This window comes from Podarcis muralis, chromosome 16, assembly GCF_964188315.1.
Source record: "Podarcis muralis chromosome 16, rPodMur119.hap1.1, whole genome shotgun sequence".
NCBI classification, from domain to species: Eukaryota; Metazoa; Chordata; class Lepidosauria; order Squamata; family Lacertidae; genus Podarcis; species Podarcis muralis.
Window position 1 is genome coordinate 29,093,521 of NC_135670.1, and position 25,775 is coordinate 29,119,295.

The 25,775-nt window shown below is 43.7% G+C and overlaps 1 protein-coding gene and 1 pseudogene across 2 annotated transcripts; both read left to right on the plus strand.

The window, feature by feature from the left end:
• The first annotated feature begins 914 nt into the window (after positions 1 to 914).
• Positions 915 to 24,220, plus strand: TOP3B (DNA topoisomerase III beta). Of its 2 annotated transcripts, none has more exons than XM_028709911.2 (18): positions 915 to 1,059; positions 2,755 to 2,880; positions 4,536 to 4,667; positions 6,185 to 6,291; positions 6,446 to 6,520; positions 7,426 to 7,622; positions 8,342 to 8,498; positions 10,371 to 10,484; positions 11,317 to 11,407; positions 11,739 to 11,893; positions 12,183 to 12,288; positions 14,743 to 14,889; positions 16,867 to 17,040; positions 19,032 to 19,160; positions 20,358 to 20,507; positions 20,609 to 20,709; positions 21,628 to 21,829; positions 23,705 to 24,220. In XM_028709911.2, the coding sequence occupies exons 2-18, from the start codon at positions 2,811 to 2,813 to the stop codon at positions 24,184 to 24,186; spliced, it is 2,589 nt and encodes an 862-aa protein (XP_028565744.2). In that variant the 5' UTR covers positions 915 to 1,059; positions 2,755 to 2,810; the 3' UTR covers positions 24,187 to 24,220. The 2 variants fall into 2 exon arrangements, with proteins under 2 accessions (XP_028565744.2, XP_077776112.1); XM_077919986.1 differs by lacking the exon at positions 915 to 1,059 and adding an exon at positions 1,090 to 1,367.
• Positions 24,216 to 24,835, plus strand: LOC114586999 (small nuclear ribonucleoprotein E pseudogene; annotated as a pseudogene).
• The last annotated feature ends 940 nt before the right edge of the window (positions 24,836 to 25,775 follow it).

The window sequence follows — 25,775 nt, forward strand, 5'->3', positions numbered from 1 at the left end:
AGGGTGAGAACTTCAGTACATAACAGAATAATAAAAAGAAGATGAGAAAGATTGCTGTAAATCTACTTCAGAGCTCCTTGGAGAAAATGTAGACTAATAATACTAATAATAATTCTATGATTATTCTAAATTGTAAAAAATTAATAAAAATAAACAACACAATAATAATACCCTATACTATTGCAAAAACAAAGAAACAGAACTTTGATAGAAATGCACTTTATCGAAGTAGAATTTAAAAATAAATAATAAATGATCATTATAACAATACATTACTAATACCTGTAATAAAACTGAGTATTAATCTTATCATTACAAAATCTAAAAATGAGTAAAAGAAACAGGAAATAATGCATTAATTATTATGATTAGAAATAATAACAAACAAACAAATGCAGCAATGCCTTAATGATAACAATAGCAGTTATAAGGATGCATTTTTATTATTATGAAAATTTTAAAATACATAATTTTCCCTGAGTCCTGCGGTGGGGGGGAACAGGGCATGAATGAATGAATATATAAAAAACAATAATTATTAACAACAATGCTAAAAACTTTCTTGCTTAGGCAAGCCTACCCAGCTGCTCAGAGAGCCGAGTTTATAGCATTTTGACTTCGGTGCGTTTTCAAGCTGGGCCGTGACTTTCCCCCCGGTTCTCCCGTGTTACCTTTTTTACTATTTGTGGGGCACATCACGTTTTTGTATAGGGGGAAAAAACGAAACGAAATCCGTGTCGTGGTTTGGAAAGAAACGAGTCAGTCAGTCCCCACACCGGGTGTATGTGTGTGTGTTGTGCGCTTAAAAACCAACCACACACAGAGAGAGAGACACCTCGAGCCGAGCGGCGCGGGGCAGAGAAAGGAGAAGGGAAGAGGGAAGTTGGAGGAGGGGGCGTTTCTATGGCAACGGAGATGCCTGGAGGGATGCAAGGTACCAGGAGCATCTCCGCCTCTCCTCCATCCACGCCTGGGAAAGGGAGGGCCCGAGGGTGACCCGGCAGTGGAAGCCTCGGCAATGGCCGCCGCTGCCGCCGCCTTCTGAGGCCGCCCCGCCGGGTGAGTAGGGCCGCCCGCCTCGCCTGTGTGGGGAGAAGGAGCGAGGAGATGTGGGGTGGGGGGCATTTTGAAGGGGGTGCCAGGGGGCGCTTCTCCAACGCCCCCCCCCCCGCCCCGCAATCCGCTTCCATGCTGGGCCGCCTTTTAGCGCGAGCTGAGGGAGGGGGAGAGGCAGGGGAAACGACGTGATTATGATTATTTATTACTATTATTTTGAAAAACCCAAGCAAAACCCCCAAATTCGTGTGGCGTCGGCGTGGAAGCTGCTGATTTCTTTTATTTGGAAACGGCGCCTTTTTCAATTCCTGGTAAGAACTTGTAAGAGAGAGGAGAGGCCTTGCAGGCAAGGTGGTGCAGCGAATTACTTCCTCGGTGCAGGGGAGGAGCGTATCGTGTGTATCTGATACTGAATACACGCGAAGCGCGACTGTCCTCGCGAAGGCCTCGTTTACGTGTTTGCTTGGAAGGAAGCATGGCGGGATTCGGGGGCGTTTGCTGCCTGCTTGCGTAGCATTGCAAAATAAAATATGAAATGTCTTATACAGGGAGGCAAAATAACCAGGTTAATATATTGGATTTTATTTAATTTTTTTGGTCAACGATGCATTTTGACTTACTGTAAGCAATTGATTGATTGATTGATTGATTGATTGGCAAGGTATATTGGAACTGAAATTTAAAACATTAAGGCCGCAGTCCTGTTTGCAAGCATTGGAGAGCCACTCTTCCGCGGAAATGGAATTATTAATAGCAGATTGTGTGTGAGTTCTACAGATATTATTTTAAAAAATAGGATTACCTAATTTGGACCTTTGGAGATAGGGAGGCTTAGAAATTAGAATAAACATGGGTGTTAGTTTGAATTATTACTTGCCTGGTGAATATATTCTGGGACAGATAATGATGTTTTTCAATGTGCATACATGAAATGCTCCTAATAGAGTCCACGGAGCTGTTAAAACATGCCTGAACCATGAGCTTGATGAGAAATGTGAATCTTTGCAGCATCAGACTATGAATGGTTCTTGGAATCTCAGTACTTTTGGCTGGGCATGTATCCACTTTGAGAATGGATTGCATGGTCTGTTGCTGAATTTTGACAATTCCTGAAATCATTTCAGAGTTGCAAAATGAAGTCGTCTCCTGTCTATTTTGCTGGTTTTCTCACATATCCAGTCTTAATAAATTTATAGAACAACTAACTCTGAACTGTTTACAGGCATTTAAAAAGCCCGTATCATCGTTCCCATATTTTATTCAAACTGGAGAGTTAGCATAATGTTTGCTCAACCAATAATCTTTGCTATTTTCCTTTTTTCAAAGAGATTAGTGTTACTTCTCCTTATTTTTGAGTATGGCAGCTCCATAGAATTCCCATCAAGTAAGCTCTGCATAAAATGGAATGAACCTTTTTTATATTTATGTGCAATGTACTATACATATTTAAATTCCATGGGGCTTGCTTCTTGGCAGACATGTATAGGGGTTGAACTGTTACTCTCATAATTTAGCTGGAAGAGACCTTTAAAAAAATATCACTTTACTACATACTGGGATTTGTGAAGATGTGAATACTGGGTGATATATAGTTGCTTTTCAGTGTACTTGTGAAACAAAAAATTGAGAGGGGAAATACTGAATCTCCAGGTCACCAGTCCAAATAAGTGATAAACAGGATTTGTTTTCTCTCTTTAGGTTGACAAGACAGAATTTTCTTGAGATTTGATTACCCTTTTCACTACCGGCAGAAGATGAAGACGGTTCTTATGGTAGCAGAGAAGCCTTCTCTGGCTCAGTCCATAGCCAAAATCCTTTCAAGAGGTTAGGAGGGATCTACATCCTTTTTATTTAAAACCCTTGCTTGTTGTTTTGGCAGTATTTTTGTAGTAGCATTTAAATCAATTTGGTCTGGAATCCCATTCACACAACTTGGGAGTAAATCCCCATTGAATTCATAATAGCCAAAGCAGGTTCAAAAGTGGTATTCCTCTGAAAATCAGAAAGCAGGAAAGTGAAGCAGGGCTGTAGACTTTATGTCCTGCTTGTGAGCTTCCTGCTTAGAAACAGGATACAGTAATCCCTCGTTTTATTTGGGAGTTCAGTTCCGAGGGTTATGCACATTCACAAAAATTGTGTATAGTTCTCTGCCTTGCTTGGGACTCGACCTGCACACTTTCAAGCAGCTCACCAACTGCGTATGATTGAAATTGCACATCAAATGCTTGTAAAATGGAAGGTTATTGTATTAGATCAGGGCCTGGGCAAATGTTGCTGGACTACAACTCCCATCATCCCTAAGCACTGGCCATTCTGATGGGAATTGGAGTCCTACAACATCTGGAGAGCCTCACATTCCCCACTACCGACCTAAGGAAGTAAGAAAACTTGTAGTGTTGTCCTCCTCCCATTCCTATTGAAGGTTTCCCAAACTTGGGTCTCCAGCTGATTTTGGACCACAACTCCCATCATCCCTAGCTAGCCGGGCCCAGTGGTCAGGGATGATGGGAATTGTAGTCCAAATACAGCTGGAGACCCAAGTTTGGGAAATCCTGGCCTAGATAATCCACCAGGGCCTCCAAGGCAGTTTCTGTTCTGAAGTGTGACAGGAATTGATCCTGGAGATCAGCTTTCTCCAGGAATACTTGGACTTGGGTTGCCACCCATGGATCACCCTATTAAAATGGAAAATGAAATACTGGATGACCTTCTAATTTACTACATCCAAATATGTCCTCCCTCCTATAGTGATTAAGTGGTCCAAATGCAACTGTAATTTACTTTTGCTAAAAGTACCGTATTTTTTGCACCATAACACTCACTTTTTTCCTCCTAGAAAGTAAGGGGAAATGTCTGTGCGTGTTATGGAGGGAATGCCTACGGGTGGCGGGGGGGGATCTGCTGCAGTCGTGAGCAGAGGATCCATGGTTCCCCTTCCTTCCCTCCTCCGTGGCTCGCTTTGAAACAGCAAAGCAGGAGAAGAGCTGCTGAGTGGGGAGGAGAGAGGGACAGAGAGCCTGCTTGCTTTAAAGGAGCAAAGCGGGAGAGGAGAGGAGCCTTCTCCCCTTATACCCCTCTTCTTCATTATTAGCAGCATCCTTCTCCTTGTCCCTTGAGTGCTTTTCCTTCCCTCCCCACTTAAAACGTGGTTACAAAGCACGGATCCACATGGATCCTCAGGATTTTTGCATTGGGCTACTCCAAACTCACTGTCAGATCGCATGTCTGTGGCCACAGCATGAACCACAAAAATCATACACCCACTGTTTTGTTTAGAATTTTTTTTCTTGTTTTCCTCCTCTAAAAACTATGTGCGTGTTATGGTCGGGTGCGTGTTATAGAACGAAAAATACGGTAATTTTTTTTTCCTAAATGTTGCTTGCCTTCCTTTATTCCCAGGACAAGATTAATCTCTGTCCAAAAAAAATGTAACATGAGACATTCTTAATATCTACTGTTACCATTTTATCTTCTTGTAGGAAATATGTCCTCTCGCAAAGGGCTGAATGGGGCATGTTCAGTGCATGAATACACTGGATCATTCATAGGACAAAGTGCCCGTTTCAAGATGACATCTGTCTGCGGCCATGTGATGACACTGGATTTTATAGGTATAGCATCACCTGTTGACTACTTCACACTTTTATCTGGTTCTGTTGTTATTTGAGGCCAAAAAAAGTGGGCAGGAATGTTTGTTGAATGTTACTTTTTTGATGGAGGTTGCCTATTTTAAAGTTATGTTTTATTATCACATTTTTGTATTGCATTAGATTGTTATAAGATGTACATTTTTTGTTTCTTCAGCTTGTAAACCGCCTTGAGTATTGTAAGATAGAAAGGCGGTATACAAATTAAAAATGATGATGATGATGAACCCTGACACTTTCTGGAAAAGCCAGCATCCTACTGGCATTTAGGGTGCACATCCAGATCAGTAGTTCAGCTTGCTAAAAACTTCCAGCAATTTCTCAAGGATCAGTTAATTAATAAAGCAGTATAAATCATAGTTTGCCTCCAGACCAGAATTAGAAGCCACAGTATGAACAAGGTTATTTCTTTCTAAAACCAAAAAAACCTTGTTTGGAGGCGAATAAAGGATGGCAGTAACCACTGTTTGCCCAGTTCAGATGTCACGACGCACTATAGTTAGTGTTAACCAGGGTGTGGTAGAGGGAATTGAGGATACGCAAGGATAAGAAGGAGTGTGCGAGGTGGAGGCAAACCCCAACAATCAGACCGTGGTTTTGCCTTGATGTTTCCACTGGGGCATTGTGTGAGAATCAACCCTTAGATTGGAAGGCAAAAGTAGGCAATGTTACCTTAGCTATCGCCTTTTATATACCTGCTTCAGAGAATATAACTGGTTGCCAGAGTGATCTTTTGTATTTGTCAGATAAAAAATACACGTACCTCTGAACTACATAAGCATCATCCTCTAAGACCATTTATTCTTTTGAGGGCCACTTTCCCTTGGGGGTAAGCAGTTGGGGGCCACATGCTGATGGTGTGTGGAACCATTCCCATATTTTTCCTCTTAACCTTCTCCCTATCCAGAGAGCTGCCAGGGAGGGATAAAGTTGTGCTCGCCAGAAGTCCAAACTGATCTCTTGCAGAAAATTCTGGAAATTGCCTACTCCTACTCTAAGGTTGTTGTTGTTGTTTAGTTGTTTAGTTGTGTCCGACTCTTTGTGACCCCATGGACCAGAGCACGCCAGGCACTCCTGTCTTCCACTGCCTCCTGCAGTTTGGTCAGATTCATGCTGGTAGCTTCGAGAACACTATCCAACCATCTTGTCCTCTGTCGTCCCCTTCTCCTTGTGCCCTCCATCTTTCCCAACATCAGGGTCTTTTCCGGGGAGTCTTCTCTTCTCATGAGGTGGCCAAAGTATTGGAGTTTCAGCTTCAGGATCTGTCCTTCCAGTGAGCACTCAGGGCTGATTTCCTTAAGAATGGAGAGGTTTGATCTTGCAGTCCACAGGGCTCTCAAGAGTCTCTTCCAGCACCATAATTCAAAAGCATCAATTCTTCGGCGATCAGCCTTCTTTATGGTCTATCTATCTAAGGTAGATAGCCACAAAAAGGCTTTGAAGATAATGAGACCTGTATTTCATTCTGTTGCCTTTCTCAGGAAAGTACAATAACTGGGATAAAGTCGACCCAGCTGAACTTTTCAGTAAGGCCCCTACAGAAAAGAAAGAAGCAAATCCTAAACTGAACATGGTGAAATTCTTACAGGTATTTGCTGTTCTGAGGGTTTTGTTTTTATTTTTGTTTTTTAAAAAACAAGCATTACATTTGTCTCTGAACCATGCACATTTATTTATCCTGTTGTATGACACCCTGCGACACACCTGCCTTCTTTACAGTAACTGGAACATGTGTATTTTAGGTGGAAGGAAGAGGTTGTGACTGTATTGTTCTGTGGTTGGACTGTGATAAGGAAGGTGAAAACATCTGCTTTGAGGTAGGATTCCTGTGACCGATTTATATTCATTATTTAACTGCAACATTTTAGTTGGTATCTATGGATTTAAACAGTTTCTTTTATGGTTTGTAGAAAAATTCAGGTCTTCTAATCCAGAAAACTGGCAGGTGACCTGTCTGTTGTGAATTCATATAAACAATATTCATTTTTATATTTTACTGATGATGGTATGCCCCAATGTCTCTGCATTGACAGTAAACCATGGTTTATTATGGCATACAAATTGGTCCATTGTACTCCTTAAATCAGTATTATTATCTCTCTACTGCAGATGGGGAGGCTAAGACTATGTTGGCAAAAGTTACTTGAGTGAATTCATTGCAGATGAAATTGGATCCAGGGATTTCCTGGTTTGTAGCTGGGCTTCTTAGATAATATACTGCATTAGCTCATAGAGAAATAAATGGGCAAAGCATTTTTCCAGTCCAGAAATCTGCTAAAGCCCATGTTGAAACGGGTAAATGTGACAGGGTGGTGGTGTGAATTCTGCCAGACTTCCCTCTAGACTTGAAAATGTAGAAATGGGGAACTGAGATACTCGCATTTCTTGTTACAACCTGGCCTCCCTATTTTTCCAAAGACCTTTCTCATGCTACAGCAGCATTTTGAAGAATGGAGCCACAATCCACAAACTGGATTGGTTTTCTGTGATAAAAGACCTAAATTTCTGGATTCACCTCTCCCAGGAACTTCTGTTGCACAAGCTTCATTGAAATCAATGAAACATTCAAAGTCATGATCTTGAACAACTCCCATTTGTTTCCATGGTACTTGCAATGTTCCTGAGGTGTACCTATTGTCTTCATAGGCACTTGAGAGTGGATGTGTCTAATTTACAGCACTTTTACTTTAATTAAGAAGGATTCTCTGGTTTCATCTCGTAGGTCCTGGATGCTACCGTTCCTGTGATGAATAAACCTCGTGGCAGTGAAAGGACTGTATACAGAGCCAAGTTCAGTTCTATTACGGACACAGACATTTGCAATGCCATGAACAACTTAGGGGAGCCTAACCACAATGAGGCTTTGTCAGTAGACGCCCGCCAGGAGCTGGATCTGAGAATTGGTTGTGCATTTACAAGGTATCCACACAGCATCCAAAGTGCCACAGTTTCCTCATTCCTGATGTACAAGGAAGATTATTTCACACTAAGTTGCTCAAAAAGAATCACACAATACCATTTATTGACTCAGTTCACACTTAACACTAAGCCAAACTGACTTAAGGCAGAGATGTGAATGTGTGGGTTCCTGGAGAAGGGATCACAGCTGCGTGGTCCCCCCCCAGTCCTGTTGCCATCACCCTACCTGGGGCTAAGCCCTGGTTTGGTTCAGCATGTTGTCTGAACTAAGGCTCATAGTCTGGAGTAAGGCATACCACAAACTCGGGTTTGGAGAGCATGCTAAACCAAACCATAGCTTAGTCCTTAGTAGTGTAGCTGGACTGGGGGAGGAATGCAGCAACCATTCTTTCCCCTGGGAACTCATATGTTCATGGTAACCCATGGTTTGGCTTAGCATTTATGTGTGAACTGGGTCATTCATTGTACAGATGATGGCCACTAAAAAAAGAAGCAGCAGTTTTAAAACAACACATTTTAAAATTATAAAATGTAAGAATCACATCCAGTAAATTTTGCATGTGACATTTACGTGCAAGATCACTGAAACACATTTTAGATGGTCCTGATCTAACAATTTCCTGAAATGTTAGATATATGTAGATCATTGGCGTTAAATAGGTTTCATTATCAGCATTGAAAACTAATAGCTTAACTTAATTTATTTATCTTTCTTATAGGTTTCAGACAAAATACTTCCAGGGTAAATACGGCAATTTAGACAGCTCACTAATCTCCTTCGGACCCTGTCAAACGCCAACTCTAGGGTTTTGTGTGGAGCGACATGATAAAATCCAGTCTTTCAAGCCTGAAAATTACTGGGTGTTGCAAGCCAAGGTTAGTGATATAGAGATTCCTGTCTCCCTGAAACTAATTGTGGTAATAACTGAATAAGAATTTGCTTCTGTCCACGCTATTAATATTAATTGCAAAAAAGAAAAGCTTAGCCCAGGTTTCAGAATTGTGTTAAAAATTCACAGTATTGAGTTGTATCCAGTGGTAGCTTCTATTATCACAAGGCAGGGCCACCCGTTTTTTACCAATTGCAGCCTTCTATGCCATCTCTGGGGACGCGGGTGGCGCTGTGGGTAAAAGCCTCAGCGCCTAGGGCTTGCCGATCGAAAGGTAGGCGGTTCGAATCCCCGCGGCGGGGTGCGCTCCCGTCATTCGGTCCCAGCGCCTGCCAACCTAGCAGTTCGAAAGCACCCCTGGGTGCAAGTAGATAAATAGGGACCGCTTACAAGCGGGAAGGTAAACGGCGTTTCCGTGTGCGGCTCTGGCTCACCAGAGCAGCGATGTCACACTGGCCACGTCACTCGGAAGTGTCTCCGGACAGCGCTGGCCCCCGGCCTCTTGAGTGAGATGGGCGCACAACCCTAGAGTCTGGCAAGACTGGCCCGTACGGGCAGGGGTACCTTTACCTTTATGCCATCTCTGACCCAGAGGGTCACCCAACCTTGAGGGACTGGTGACAGCCAGGTGTTCCACCTTACAGAAGAACTCCGCTAGCACAAATCCATAATTCAATACAAGCCTTTAAAGCGAACCATCTTTCATGGAATATGCTTCAGGTTAGATATAAGATCAACTAAAGTAGCAGTAAGGACCTTTGGCCATCCAGAGGTTACTGAACAACAACCCCCATCATCCCTGACCATTGGCCACGCTTGCTGTGGCTGATGGGAGTTGTAGTTAGGCTACATCTGGTTCTGCACACCTGAAGTAAAGGGTGTTACAGTGCAGCCACCATAGAAGTGGAAAAGCACAGGAATACTGAGACAGTACAGAGTACCTACCCATAGACTGGGACTCTTTTAACAGACTTTTTGACTTAGGCCTTGAAGCAGTGATGCTGGAGGCTGGGATGGAAACTAAACGCAAACAGTTTCGACTCCTTGCCTCTGTTGCAGCAGCAATTCAGTTTCTTATGTCTCCTCAGTTCTTCCCACTTTTCAGAAAATTTGAATTTTGAAGTGTAACAAGCAAATCTCTGTGTAACTGAGATAGTTGCAAATGGGTTTGTGACTTAAATACAGGACAGTCTCGGACCTGTATACCTGAAGGAGGATCACCACCCCCATTGTTCCGCCCAGACACCGAGGTCCAGCACCGAGGGCCTTCTGGCGGTTCCCTCACTGTGAGAAGTGAGGTTACAGGGAACCAGGCAGAGGGCCTTCTCAGTAGTGGTGCCCGCCCTGTGGAATGCCCTCCCATCAGATGTCAAGGAAATAAACAACTATCTGACTTTTAGGAGTCATTTGAAGGCAGCCCTGTTTAGGGAAGTTTTTAATGTTTAATGCTGTATTGTGTTATTGATATTCTGTTGGGAGCCGCTCAGAGTGGCTGGGGAATAATTATTATTATTATTATTAGAAATGAAGGACCAAATTCATTAGTTTCAAAGGGGCTGTATCATGAATCACAAACAAATTGCAGGCCACCTTGGCAGGAAAGCAGTGTACAAGTCTAGTGAATGAATTAAATTGAAAACTGGATCTTTGTCTTGGTAGCGTGCCATCACAAACTGGTTTTGTCTGCTGTTAGTCTTGGGAGTTTGGCATGTCACAGCATCCTGCTAAGGGCAGCATCTTAGAATAAGCCACCTCAATGGTTCATTTTGGCTTCTCCATTATGTCAGTTACAGAACAGGTTACTGCTGGAGAAGAACGGAAAATACTTTAGCTTTTCTGTTTATTTTCTTCCTGCCAGGTTAGCCATGAAAAAGACTGCTGTCTGACACTCGAGTGGGACAGAGTGAGGGTGTTTGACAGGGAAATTGCTCAGATGTTCCTAAACATAACAAAGGTTGCAAAAGAAGCGAAGGTAAGGCTATGAGAACGTTGTACACGGGCTGAATTCTGGTTTCAGAACTCCTGTTGTTTCAGTGTTAAAGTTCAAATAATGCCTTGCATCTTCTCTCATGGTGTATCGGGGTCTCCAACCTCTGGAGGCCAGAGATCTCGTTCACAGAATAGAAAAGAAGGAGGGAGTCTTATCCTGGCATCCAATGAAATGTGGGCATGTTTAAGAGGGTGTGTTAAATGTAGGAGAGGAATTGCTCAGGAAGAGCAAACAGTCTTCTGTGCACTGTGGATTTTGATGGGGACATTTACCAAGACCTTTCACACACACACTAGGTTCCACAGGCACCACTTTGGCAACTCCTGGCAAACTGTTTTCAGTTACTGTATGGTACCTAAAGTGTTGGAATTAAAAGTACTGTACCTCGGCTCCCGAACGCCTTGGGAGTCAAACGTTTCGGCTGCTGAATGATCGAAAACCGGAAGTGAGTGTTCCAGTTTTCGAATGTTCTTTCAGAAGCTGAAGGTCCAACAGGGCTTCCGCGGCTTCCGATTGGCTGCAGGAGCTTCCTGCAGCCAATCAGAAGCCGTGCTTTGGAAGTCGAGCGGACTTCCGGAATGGATTCTGTTCGACTTCCGAGGTACAACTGTACAATAGAAACATGTTGCTAGCTTCCTCATCTCCATACTAAATTGGTGAGAGAGAAATTTAGCTCGCAATTCTTGACCAATGTACCTGAATGTAAGCCCAGTAGCACCTAATGAGACTTACTTTCAAGTAGGCATGTATAGGACTGTGTTTCCCTTCTGCTTCCCCCTCATATCTCACCAAGGGACTTATTTCTGTGTTGTAGATCGAGTCTGTGAGTAAGAAGGAGAAGGCTAAGCAGAGACCTCTGGCTCTGAATACTGTAGAGATGTTAAGAGTTGCCAGCTCTGCATTGGGTAAGTATGTGGCCCAGTGGTATCCATCTTGTTTAGCTCACAGCTCAGAGTCTTGGGCCATTGCTGCAGGGCTTTGTCTGCAGAAAATCCCGGGTTCAGTCTCTCACAGCACCTGATGCCTGATGCTAAACAGAGACTTTGAAGAGTGAGTTCCGGTTGGAACAGACAGCACTTGGCCAACTGGACAAATAATATTATCTGGTATGGGGCTGCTCTCTACATTGTGGAAAAGATTAAATCTGGAAAAAGTCTTGTGACTCTAAGCATTTGGTTATTAAATAAGATAATTGACTTTTTAATTTAAAAAAAAATGTAAATATTTTGTTTCTAGGAATGGGACCGCAGCATGCCATGCAAATAGCTGAACGGCTTTATACACAAGGCTATATCAGTTATCCTCGAACAGAAACTACCCACTATCCAGAGAACTTTGATCTGAAGGGCTCTTTGAGGCAGCAGGCTAATAATCCTTACTGGGCTGAAACAGTAAGTTTTTATTTTTTTAAAGCTTCTATTTATTTGAACAAGCATTGTGAAGAAAACGGCACCTTTTGCAAACTGCTCCGCAAACAATGAGAAATATAAAGGGCATGATCCGGCCACAGTTGAGCACTCCTAAATTACCATTGCTTTCAGTGAGCTTTTTAAAGCACATGCTTAAATGTTTCCCACTGAAATCAGTGGAAGATCACCGAACCTTAGACCGATTGTGGTCATGAAGAAAAACCTGCATTCATAACGTACATGTGCTTTCTTTTGGTTCCCCCCCCCCTAGGTAAAAGCATTACTGTCAGAAGGTATTAACAAACCAAGGAAGGGGCATGATGCTGGTGACCACCCCCCAATAACACCGATGAGAACTGCCACGGAAGCAGAACTAGGTGACTGATTATTCAGAAGTCTAAACACCTAAAGGCTAGTTATCATTTTTTAGACCTCGTGGAAATTACTGGGCCTGCAAGCAGTTATTTACCCGGGGGGGGGGGGGTATGGCCTCATAATGCAGTAAAGTTGACTTGAAAGTATTTTTCTTAGCAGTTATTCATAAGGCTTAAATTTTCTCTCAAATACCGTATTTTTTGCTCTAAAAGACTCACTTTTCCCTCCTAAAAAGTAAGGGGAAATGTGTGTGCATCTTATGGAGCGAATGCAGGCTGCACAGCTATCCCAGAAGCCAGAACAGCAAGAGGGATTGCTGCTTTCACTGCTCAGCGATCCATCTTGCTGTTCTGGCTTCTGAGATTCAGAATATATTTTTTCTTGTTTTCCACCTCCAAAAACTAGGTGCGTCTTGTGGTCTGGTGCGTCTTATAGAGCGAAAAATACGGTACTTTTTTTCAGTATGTTTATGAGCGTGAATGACGCCAGTTGTTAGTCTCAATTATTTGGGCTACACATTGAGAGTTAAAATAAAGGTAAAGGTACCCCTGACCATAAGGTCCAGTCAGAGACGACTCTGGGGTTGCGCGCTCATCTTTCTCTATAGGCCCAGGGAGCTGGCGTTTGTCCGCAGACAGCTTCCAGGTCATGTGGCCAGCATGACTAAACCGCTTCTGGTGAACCAGAGCAGCACACGGAAATGCCATTTACCTTCCTGCTGAAGCGGTACCTATCTATCTACTTGCACTGGCGTGCTTTCGAACTGCTAAGTTGGGAGGAGCAGGGAGTGAGCAACGGGAGCTCACCCTGTCGCTGGGATTTGAACCGCCAACCTTCTGATCAGCAAGCCCTAGGCTCTGTGGTTTAGACCACAGCACCACCCGCCTCCCCAGAGTTAAGATGGTACCCTTTAAACTGGTAAAGCAGTCCTTTTTCTAGAACTTTTTTTAAAAATGTATTTATTTGGTTTTCCAAATTAAAATTTTACAGTCACATTATTCAATTTACAACATAAAAAACAAGATTCCAAGGAATCTCTTGGACTTCCCTCCTCCCCTTGGTGGGTCCTATTGTTAATCATTTCCTCTTGCATCTTTTATGATAATCCAAATCTTCTACCTCTCCATTGTGTCCAAAATTCACCATTAGACTACAGGTGATATTCCAATCCTACTACAGTGGTACCTCGCAAGACGGAAAACTCGCAAGACAAAAGGGTTTTTTGTTTTTTGAGCTGCTTCGCAAGACAATTTTCCCTATGGGCTTGCTTCGCAAGACGGAAACGTATTGCAAGTTTGTTTCCTTTTTCTTAACACCGTTAATACAGTTGCGACTTGACTTCGAGGAGCAACTCATAGCACGCGGTGTGGTAGCCTTTTTTGAGGTTTTTTAAGACTTTGGTGATTTTTGAAGCTTTTCCAAAACTTTCCCGACACCGTGCTTCGCAAGACGAAAAAAATCGCAAGACGACAAAACTCGCGGAACGAATTAATTTCGTCTTGCGAGGCACCACTGTAATGATTTTAACTGTTTGCAATGGTTTTTAAGATAAATTACAAATTTCCCCAATTCCTTATTAAAATTTTGGTCTTCCTGATTTCGGATTCTCCCGGTCATTTTGGCCATTTCGGCATAATCCATCAACTTGATCTGCCATTCTTCTCTGGTCGGGACTTTATCTTCTCCTTTTTCTAGAACTTAAAGCAGTCATCATTGGTCTTACTTGTATTCCTTCCTGTTAAAGCAACCTAGCTTTGTATGCAGAAGATTCCAAGTTCAATCCCTGCCGTGTCCAGATTTGGCTGAGAAAGACTCTTTAAAACCCTTGAGAGCCCATTCTGTCAGTCAGCGTTGACACCCCTGGGTACATGAACCATTAGCCTGACTCAATATAAGACAAACCCTGTGTTTTTTACATCTCAACTGAGAAGCCATAATAATAATAATAATAATAAATATTATTTATACCCCGACCATCTGGCTGGGTTTCCCCAGCCACTCTGGGCGGCTTCCAACTGAATATTAAAAACAGTACAGCATCAAACATTAAAAACTTCCCTAAAGAGGGCTGCCTTCAGATGACTTTTAAAAGTAAAATAGTTGTTTATTGCTTTGACATCTGCTGGGAGGGCGTTCCACAGGGCAGGCGCCACTACCGACATGAGAGTGTTGAGAGTGGGCCTTCCCTAGTGAAAGTGGGAAATTAAGTGGCAATCCTAACCCCAGTGACTTAGGAGTATGCCCCACTGAATTCTTTAGGACTTACTTCTGAGTAGACATGGTTGGGATTGTGCTGTTAAGCTTATTTTGGCGCAGAATCATAATGCATATGGAGGCATAAGGATTTAAAGAAATGAACATGAATAAGTTAGCATCTTCTCCCCTTAGAATTTGCCTTTCCTCCTTTTCTTCTAAAGTGGTATGCAAACTGGAGTGAAAAATATTTGTATTTCTAGGTAGTGATGGATGGAGATTATATGAATACATTACCAGGCATTTCATTGCCACTGTCAGTGCTGACTGCAAATACCTCCAAACTACCATTGCTTGCAGCATTGGTCCTGAACGTTTTACCTGTATAGGAAAGACTGTTATTTCACCAGGTAAGGAAGGAGTAAAGGAATGTGCATGTCTCATTCTCCATCTATTTTTCAGCTCAGTCGTATTTTTAATCCTTCTGTGCATTTGTGTTTATTGCTCACACAAAGTGGTACAGAAAGTATGTAAGACCAAATCTCACACTAGCCTCTCTATAGGGTTGTTGAGAACCACTGGTTTTACCTTTATAAGTTATGATATCAGCTCTGCGTGTAAATTTATATATCACTTAGTATTTCTGCTGCATGGGTTATTGTTGGGTAGAGTTTCTGAACTAACGAGCAAGACTTGTCTTCAATCTGTATCTCTAAATTCTCCCATTGTTACTATTTGCTGAAATCTAACCGCACCAGGACCCAATATTTGGAGTCACTTACCTTTGCCTCCCCGAAAACTGCTTTTACAGCTCTCAAACAATGCCTGCACCCTTCTTAGGTGGAAGATACAGGAAAATTCCAAGGCATTTTAAGATTCTGTATTTGTGTGGTAGGTGAAGTAAAAGATCTTCCCCATTACATACTCCATTGTCAGCTCTATCAAAACCCCAGAAAGAGATTTTGGGAATAGATGTTGCCACTGCTGCAGGCACAGAACCCTGAAGTGAAAATATGTTGGCTATTGTCTGACTGTGACCTGCTTGTCACATATAAAGCAGTCTTATTTGCAAAAGCCACTGAAAGTCTTTGTGCTAGTCACATAAAAGACAACACTGTAGATTGTGCAGGGGACTCATTAATTTGATTTATTGTAAATGGTTGCTTATTTCTGGATCTTTTTAAATAGGTTTTATTGGATTTGCTGGTTTTGTAACTGGATTTGTAATGGCCTTTAGTCCAATACAATAAATGATTGATTGATTGTTTGATTGATTGATTGAGTTTCTGTGCCTCTGGAAAATGAAGTCAGTGAGACTTTCTAGTGTCTTTGGTATATAATATATTTTTAAAAAAAACAACATCAACAAACACCACTGGAGTCTTTACAGATACCAGGTACCATCTTTGTTTACTTGTCCCCCTGTATTAGAGGATAACATTTAATACTTTCTTAACCAAAATTGGGGTTACAGCCATACCTTGGAAGTCGAAGACCATTTAACTTCCAAAATGTTCAAAAACCAAATTGCAGCTTATGATTGGCTGCAGGAAGGTCCTGCAGCCAATCAGAAGCCTTGGAAGTGCTGCCAGACGTTCGGCTTCCAAAAATAGTTCGCAAACAGTAACAGTCACTTCCAGGTTTGCGACGTTTGGGAGCCAAAACGTTTGGGAACTAAGCTGTTAGAAAACCAAGGTACGACTGTATTATCAAATACATCTCACTGGGATTTCAAAACGTACTTAACTGGGGGTCTGTCTGATCATAGAATCATAGAGTTGGAATAGACGACAAGGGCCATCGAGTCCAACCCCCTGCCAAGCAGGAAACACCATCAGAGCACTCCTGACATATGGTTGTCAAGCCTCTGCTTAAAGACCTCCAAAGAAGGAGACTCCACCACACTCCTTGGCAGCAAATTCCACTGTCGAACAGCTCTTACTGTCAGGAAGTTCTTCCTAATGTTTAGGTGGAATCTTCTTTCTTGTAGTTTGGATCCATTGCTCCATGTCCGCTTCTCTGGAGCAGCAGAAAACAACCTTTCTCCCTCCTCTATATGACATCCTTTTATATATTTGAACATGGCTATCATATCACCCCTTAACCTCCTCTTCTCCAGGCTAAACATGCCCAGCTCCCTTAGCCGTTCCTCATAAGGCATCGTTTCCAGGCCTTTGACCATTTTGGTTGCCCTCCTCTGGACACGTTCCAGTTTGTCAGTGTCCTTCTTGAACTGTGGTGCCCAGAACTGGACACAGTACTCCAGGTGAGGTCTGACCAGAGCCGGATGGGAACCAACCAGTTAACCTCTAGCCAGAGGCTGGTTGAGATGTGGAATTTTTGGAAAGCAACAATCCTGATTAATCGGAATTTTAACTTTGCTACAGGTTTCACTGAGATTATGCCCTGGCAGAGCATTCCTCCAGAAGAGAGTCTCCCCATCTGTGAGAGAGGCACAGTCTTCCCTATCAGTGAAGTTAAACTTCTGGAGAAACAAACTAATCCTCCTGACTATCTGACTGAAGCAGAGCTCATTACTCTGATGGAAAAACATGGCATTGGTAGGAAACGGAAGGGAACAGATCACTTTCTTTCATCTAATAATGAACTGGCGTTTCTTCAAATATTGGCAAAATGCTGTTGGTGGTGGCAATGTTGCTGTGTGGTGGAAAGAGTGGGAGATGTCTGTGTTGGAATATTAATATCATGCTCACATAATATACCGTATTTTTCACTCTATAAGACGCACCAGACCACAAGAACGCACCTAGTTTTTGGAGGAGGAAAACATGAAAAAAAGTATTCTGAATCCCAGAAGCCAGAACAGCAAGAGGGATCGCTGCGCAGTGAAAGCAGCGATCCCTCTTGCTGTTCTGGCTTCTGGGATAGCTGCGCAGCCTGCATTCGCTCCATGAGACGCACACACATTTCCCCATACTTTTTAGGAGGGAAAAAGTGAGTCTTATAGAACAAAAAATACGGTACTTTTTTCTTGTTGCTAAAATCCTGAGGTTCATCAGCTGGAGTCAGGTGCAAAATGGTGGTTCAAAGCGGCAGACTTAGGGTGGTAGTCACCCCACGTTTTCAGACCCACTGAAATGAACTTCATGAGAGCCATTAAAAAGCAAACTTACCATAAAGCTGTGGGGCATTATCTTGTGGGAGATGACTCCAGGAGGAATTACACTTGGTACTTTTAACGAGGGATATAGAACGCAGTACAGTGGTACCTCGGGTTACGTACTTAATTCGTTCTGGAGGTCCATACTTAACCTGAAATTGTTCTTAACCTAAAGAACCACTTTAGCTAATGGGGCCTCCTGCTCCTGCTGCGCCGCCACACAATTTCTGTTCTCATCCTGAAGCAAAGTTCTTAACCCGAGGTACTATTTCTGGGTTAGCGGAGTCTGTAACCTGAAGCGTATGTAACCTTAAGCATATGTAACCCGAGGTACCACTGTATGTTACAACTAATTTGGTGTTCAGGAACGAGAACTCTGAACTCAAAACCCCCAGCGTTGTGTTTGCGACCACTTCATTTCTTCGATTGTCGAGTTTGTGTTACTGTTTTGTAATAGCTTTTCCTCTTATTTTGGCCACCGCTTTGTGTCTGGTCAGCCACTTTTTCTTTTAAGGAGCAGGAGACTTGAACTCGTGAGCCAAAGGAGAGCAAATATTTAGAGAAGTGGGGTGTATACACAAAGAAGGGATGAACATGCAGCCTTCCGTTTTGGAACTTGGAAAGTCTGAGGGAAAAGAGCAATACAGTGGTACCTCGGGTTACATACGCTTCAGGTTACATACGCTTCAGGTTACAGACACTGCTAACCCAGAAATAGTACCTCAGGTTAGTAACTTTACTTCAGGCTGAGAACAGAAATCGTGCTCCGGTGGCGCAGCAGCAGCGGGAGGCCCCATTAACTAAAGTGGTACTTCAGGTTAAGAACAGTTTCAGGTTAAGAACGGACCTCCGGAATGAATTAAGTACGTAACGAGAGGTACCACTGTAGATAAAAAGTGGATACAGTCATACCTCGGGTTAAAGTAGCTTCAGGTTGAGCGTTTTCAGGTTGTGTTCCGCGGCAACCCAGAAGTAACGGAACGGGTTACTTCCGGGCTTTGCCACTCGCACATGCGCAGATGCTCAAAATGACGTCATGCGCAGAAGCGGCGACTCGCGACTCGCGCAGACACGGGTTGTTTTCTACTCAGGATGTGAACGGGGCTCCAGAATGGATCTCGTTCACATCCAGAGGTACCACTGTAAGGAGACCGAGGCTGCAGTCCTTTGCACACTTTACTTGGAAGTTCTATAGGAATGCACTGTGAGCTACAGATCAAGTCCCCGGTTTGAATGTTGCCTCTGCTATGAACTCACTTGGTGGTCTTAGCCAAACCGCTCTCTCTCTGTCTCCTTGCAATATGGGGGATAATAATATTATTGAATATTAACCTTACCAGGTTACAGCTTGATAATGCACATGAGCTACTTTGAACTCTTTTAAAGTGCACTACAAATGCTAAGTGGTATTATTATCATCACTGCTATCAGGAACGGATGCCAGCATTCCAGTGCATATCAACAACATCTGCCAGCGCAACTATGTGACGGTAGAGAGCGGCCGCAGACTGAAGCCTACAAACCTGGGCATTGTTCTCGTGCACGGCTACTATAAAATAGGTTGGTTTGTGGCTGATTTTCTGTATAATTTTTCACGACTCTGGAGATCCTAGCTTCCATAGTGCCGAGGCAGTTTTCCATAGTGCCGAGGCAGTGCCACCAGTTCTTCCACACGTGGGCACTCAGCCAAGGAGGGCGCCTTCTCAAAATCTGCAAAGCTCTTGTCCAGCTTTGAGAAAGAGGCATGAGGGCTCTGGGATCCAGAATGCGGCAGCTAGACTGGTGACTGGGTGTGGCTGCCGAGACCATATAACACTGGTCTTGAAAGACCTACATTGACTCCCAGTATGTTTCTGAGCACAATTCAAAGTGTTGGTGCTGACCTTTAAAGCCCTAAACGGCCTCGGCCCAGTATACCTGAAGGAGCAGGTATACTGGACACTGAGGTCCAGCTCTGAGGTCCTTCTGGCAGTTCCCTCACTGCGAGAAGCCAAGTTACAGGGAACCAGACAGAGGGCCTTCTTGGTAGTGGCGCCGGCCCTGTGGAATGCCCTCCCATCAGATGTCAAGGAAATAAACAACTATCTGACTTTTAGAAGACATCTGAAGGCAGCCCTGTTTAGGGAAGTTTTTAATGTTTGATATTTTATCATGTTTTTAATATCCTGTTGGGAGCCATCCAGAGTGACTGGGGAGGCCTGGCCAGATGGGGGGGGGGAGTAATAAATTGTTGTTATTATTATTATTATTATTACTAGTACTACTACTACTACTACTACTGCTACTATTATTATAGGACCCTCATGCCTCCTTCGCAAAACCCGGCACTTCTTTCCTGGCTTTGGGAAGGCGGGGAGAGGGCTGGAGAAGGTGTCAAATTTTAGCCTCACACAGGGTGTCATATCACCAAGGTCTGCCCCTGCATAGGGACAAGAATCTAGCCAAAGGAGAAGTTTATTTTTTAAACGCCGTTTAAAAAAACCTCTCTACATAATAACATTGCTGGAGGATATAGTCCATCAGATGGAAACATGTCTGAACATGGATACAAATGTTAGCAAATGCTTTTAGACATTAGGTGCAGTCCACCGACAACTCCTGCACAAGAAACGTGAAATAAACAAGAATTGCCCCCAGGGAACAGTATGCTTTTGCACAGATTATTTGAATTGCGCTCATAGCAGGGAAGATCCTGGCAGATCGACCTCCCTGTACACCCAGCTTGAATATTTGTTCTACCTCTGGTTTTCCTCTTAGATGCAGAGCTCGTTCTCCCCACAATCCGCAGTGCTGTAGAGAAACAACTCAACCTTATCGCCCAAGGTAAAGCAAATTATCACCAGGTCCTAGAGCACACCCTGGATATCTTCAAAAGGAAGTTTCACTACTTTGTTGATTCAATTGCCGGTAAGGGTTTTTCCACTCTCGAATCTATCTAGCCTTGCGTGTTGAAATCAGGAAGCAAACAAAGCATATGCAGTTGACATTTCTGTGACTTTTTGTGGCAGGCATGGATGAATTGATGGAAGTGTCCTTCTCACCGCTTGCTGCCACAGGCAAGCCCCTTTCCCGCTGTGGAAAATGCCATCGTTTTATGAAGTATATTCAGGTAATGTAGAATTTAAGCTTATTCACAGTGGTGGAGGGGCAGTGTTTGTATGTATGTTGTTAAATTTAATGTATGTATGTTGGGACACGGGTGGCGCTGTGATCTAAACCACTGAGCCTAGGGCTTGCCGATCGGAAGGTCGGCGGTTCGAATCCCTGCAACAGGGTGAGCTCCCTTTGCTCGGTCCTAGCTGCTGCCAACCTAGCAGTTCAAACACATGTCAAAGTGCAAGTAGATAAATAGGTATTGTCAGGGAACTGACATCGGAGCAAAGTAGAGAGGCAAGGCTCCCCAATGATGCCGGAGAGGGAACCAGTACAGGAGGGGAGAGGGCTTCCGCGGGGGAAGGAAGCCAAGGTGACACCAGGAAGAAAGGAGGGTTGGAGAGCACTTCGGAGGGGAGGCTCCGAGACTCTTCAAGTGAGGTCAGTGAGGAGAGTGGAGGACCACCAATAGGCACGCCCACTCTGCGCAGAAGGCTGCCACGCAGAGAGGCGAGACGAAGGTTGTCTGTGAAGGAGTTCTTATGTTGGAAGAAGTTTAGGAAACGCCCACTGACGGATTCTGCCAGCGACTGAAGCAGTCGTGCCCAAGGGGGGCTGCTCAGCCGGGGAAAACCAATTGCCCCACGCTGCTTGAAACAGGTGGAGATTACACACAAGCAACCCCAATTCCCATGATAGGTATCAACACTCTACCCCCTGCATTCTGGAACAGCTGAACTGCCCAGACACTTTTCAAAAGCAGTCTCAAGACAAAATACTCAATAACAGGATTTTGTAAGCAGCAGGGAGACCTGCAAGGTCAATGACACTCAATTTAGGCATCACCCCTTGCCAAATGAAGAGGTCTTTTGAGTAAGATGACGAAAGGAAAAACCATCATCTTTCTTAATGTGTTTTCCTTAATTCTTTGTAGGCAAAGCCGAGCCGTCTGCACTGCTCTCACTGCGACGAGACCTACAGCCTTCCTCAGAATGGGGTCATCAAACTCTACAAAGAGTTGCGATGCCCCCTGGATGACTTTGAACTGGTGCTGTGGTCCTCTGGGTCGAGAGGGAAGAGCTACCCGCTGTGTCCTTACTGCTACAACCATCCCCCTTTCAGGGACATGAAAAAGGGTTAGATTTTCTACAGTGAAAGATACATCGGCTTGGTCCTTTTTGTGACACATTTTTAAATAATAGTCTCTCACAATGTTTTAAGAACAAAACTGCCGCAGGTTTCATTCTGACAGCTCTGGAGAACATACTTGAAAAACTATATTTTGAGTCTTAGGATCACTATTGATGACCAGAATTTCACCAAAGAGAATTTGGTGGAAGTCACCCCTATGCTTAAAATTGTATCAGAATTGTGTATACATATGTTTACTTGCAAGTCAGTCAAGGGCATATAGATTTCTGGCTTGTATTATTATTATTATTATTATTATTATTATTATTATTATTATTTAGTTAGTTGCTTTATATTGCCCAGGGCAACCCAAAGCAACATACAACCAAATCTATGTGTATATATGCTTCTGAGAGTACAGTTTCACTTATAGGAATTAACTGCTTAGGAGCATTCTCATGAGTGAAATCTTTAGGGGTTTTAAAAAGATTTTCCACAGTTAGTAAATGAAAGCTTAGATGGACTCTGCTGCCCATAAAGTGTGATCTGTTTTCTACTTGCTGTGCAGAAGAAAACACTCTTTCCTCCCTGTAGAAGAATGCTAAATCCAGCCATGGTTGATCTTCATCTCATACACAGGGCTTTTAGGAATTTATATGGTCATGAGTGCATCACAAACCACAGAATATATGCTCTAATGCAGGGTTGGGGAACCTTGGACTAGGGAGCCAAATAGTGTCCTCCACACACATCCACCCAGTCCTCAGAATCCAGTCCATACACTCACTCTGGACAGCATCTCTCACCACCCGTCCTCTCAGAGACACTCCATCCCTACTTTTCTCAAACTTCTGCTGTCGTTTAAAACTGTCTTATCTTCCTCTCAGTGTTACTCTACCCCCACTTTACTCAAACTTCTGTAGCTGTTTAAAACATCCACTTCTTTTCCTTTAAGCATCTCTCCCTTCTTGCTATACTCTCACCTCTCCCTCTTCCATTCTCAGCTGCCTCACATGAGAGATGGAGAATGCAGAGCCCTCAAATATTCCCCAGTAGTTTACTCAAACTTCTCCCATTATTTAAAACCACCACTTTTGGCCTCTCAGTGGCCTCCCTTCTCCTTCCCATGCCATGGCCACTGCAGTTGTGCAACCTGCCTTCACTTTTGCTCCTCTACCCCAAAATCCAGGATTACGATGTTGCACTACAAACCCTACTATTGGAACTGCATGATGATATCCTTACGTTTTTATTAGAGAGAGAGAAAGTAAGAAATCCAGCTTGGACAATGAGAATAAAGATGCAAAGCATGTGTAAGCTTTCAGAACTGCCTAACTCGCATAATTTGGAATTTTAAAGGTTAAAGGTAAAGATAAAGGGACCCCTGACCATTAGGTCAAGTCGTGGCCGACTCTGGGGTTGCGGCGCTCATCTCGCTGTATTGGCCAAGGGAACCGGCATTTGTCCACAGACAGCTTCCGGGTCATGTGGCCAGCATGACTAAGCCGCTTCTGGTGAACCAGAGCTGCGCACGGAAACGCCATTTACCTTACCTATTTATCTACTTGCACTTTGACGTGCTTTCGAACTGCTAGGTTGGCAGGAGCAGGAACCTCACTGCTAGGTTGGCAGGAGCAACGGGAGCTCACTCCGTCACAGGCATTCGAACCGCCGACCTTCTGATTGGCAAGTCCTAGGCTCTGTGGTTTAACCCACAGCGCCACCCGCGACCCCTTTGGAAAGGTTAGGTTACACAAATTATTGGGAAATAGTTGTTTTGCAGAACTCTGGATACAGTTATTTCCCCTCTCTCATACAGAAGGGGCCAGGATGTGAGCTGCAAAGGTCCCTTATGGTCTTTGTCATTCCTTTTCCTTCAGGAATGGGCTGTAATGAGTGCACCCACCCCACGTGCCAGCACTCCCTGAACATGCTTGGAATCGGGCAGTGCGTGGAGTGTGAGAACGGGGTCCTGGTGCTTGACCCAACCTCTGGGCCCAAGTGGAAGATGGCCTGCAACAAATGCAACGTGGTCGTGCACTTCTTTGAAAACGCCCACAAGGTACGGGTGTCGGCCGAGACCTGCGAGTCGTGTGACGCCGCCCTGGTGGACGTGGATTTCAATAAAGCCAAGTCCCCCCTCCCCGGCAATGAGACGCAGCACTCTGGCTGCGTGTTCTGCGACCCCGTCTTCCAAGACCTGGTTGAACTGAAGCATGCGGCGATGAAGCACCCGATGCATCGCGGAGGGCAGGGGAAACGGCAGGGCCGGGGAAGAGGAAAAGGCAGGAGGCCTGGAGGGAGGCTGAATCCGAAGAAACCCAAAGACAAGATGGCCGCTCTGGCTGCTTATTTTGTATAATGACCCAATGAGCAATAAAACACCATACAATGTCTGTGTCGCAGTTCACTTGGCCAGCACCTCGTAAGCACCATAGAGCGTGTCTTTGTGTTGCACCTATAACAGGAAAGACTATAATAGCTGGGGAGTTTTCATTTAGGGAGAAAGGAGGTGTGAGGGATAAAGCGAGGAGGGAGAGGAGGTGACCGTTGGCTGCCCCATTCTGCCTAAGTAGGGCTCATCCTGTCGGGGGTCGTTCCCAGCCCAGCTGCTGGTCATTGCCAAGGCCAGAAGGTGCAGAAAGTGATAGTGCAGCCCATCAACCTCATCTTCAGATACCTACAGAATAGGTCCAGAATTCAGGTGTGGCTGTATGAACAGGTGAACATGAGGACAGAAGGCTGTATTATTGGATTAGATGAATATGAACTTGATTCTGGATGATGCTGAGGAGATTCACTCCAAGACAAAATCAAGGAAACAGCTGGGTCGAATCATGTTAAAAGGAGACAATATTCCTCTTCTACATAGTGTTTCTAACTAGAAATGGCTATTGAGTCTGTTTTGCTTATTAGTTTAATCTTTAAACCTATAGAAGAAAATATGCAGTGGTTTAATGGTATCACTCCCAATTCTACCATTGGTGTCTGAAGAGTGAAAAATGAAGCCAGTTACTTAATTTGTGCTTGCATAATTTTCAGTAACTTTGGTGTTGAATTGTAGTTCTTTATAAATAAAACTTTTTGTTAGTAAAAAAAAAAAATTAGGGAGAAGGAACATGGTAAAAGGTCTATAAAATTTGTGCAGGATGTTGAGAAAATGGGCAGAGGAGGTTTTGTACGTCAATGCAAAGGTAATCAAATGAAACTGATAGATGGGGGATTTCAAGACAGACGAAAGGAAGAACTTCACACGTCGTGCAATGTACAGAACTCGCTGCCACAGAATTCGGTGAAGGCCGGTAGCTTGGATGGCTCTGAAAAGCAGGTTAGACAAATTTGTGGAATAGTGTGCCAGTGGCTGTTAGTCATGATGGGATGTTATCCAGTGTTCTTTGTGGACGGATGAGTTTTAATGATGCATCGAATGCAACAGTTGCACTAGCGGAAACCTGTTGCATAGCAGATGGCCGAGTGGGAAATATACCACTAAGTGGCTGTAACTTAGCACTACATTGCATACAGCTGTACAGATTTCCAGGTTCAGAAACAGTAGTCCTATTAAGTACCAGAAACCAGGGAGCACAACAAGTATTAATGCATTTTTAACCTTCTTTTGGAAGCCGCCCAGAGTGTCTGAGGCAAGCCAGCCAGATGGGCGGGGTAGAAATTACTATTATTATTATTATTATTATTATTATTACTACTACTACAGGGGGAAACTATTCCCTCCATGGCCTGTTTGTGAGCTTCAGAGGCAAGAAATGTGATGCAGAACTAGACAGCTTCTTGCTCTGACCCAACGGAGGTATTCTTAACGTCTGGTTATTCTCACTTTAAATGTTTGCTCTTCATTGCATCGGCAGTTCCAGAGGTTGGGTACATGAACAATTTTAAAATACAACGTTCAGAGTAAAACACATGCAAATATTCACAATGCCCAGCAAAACA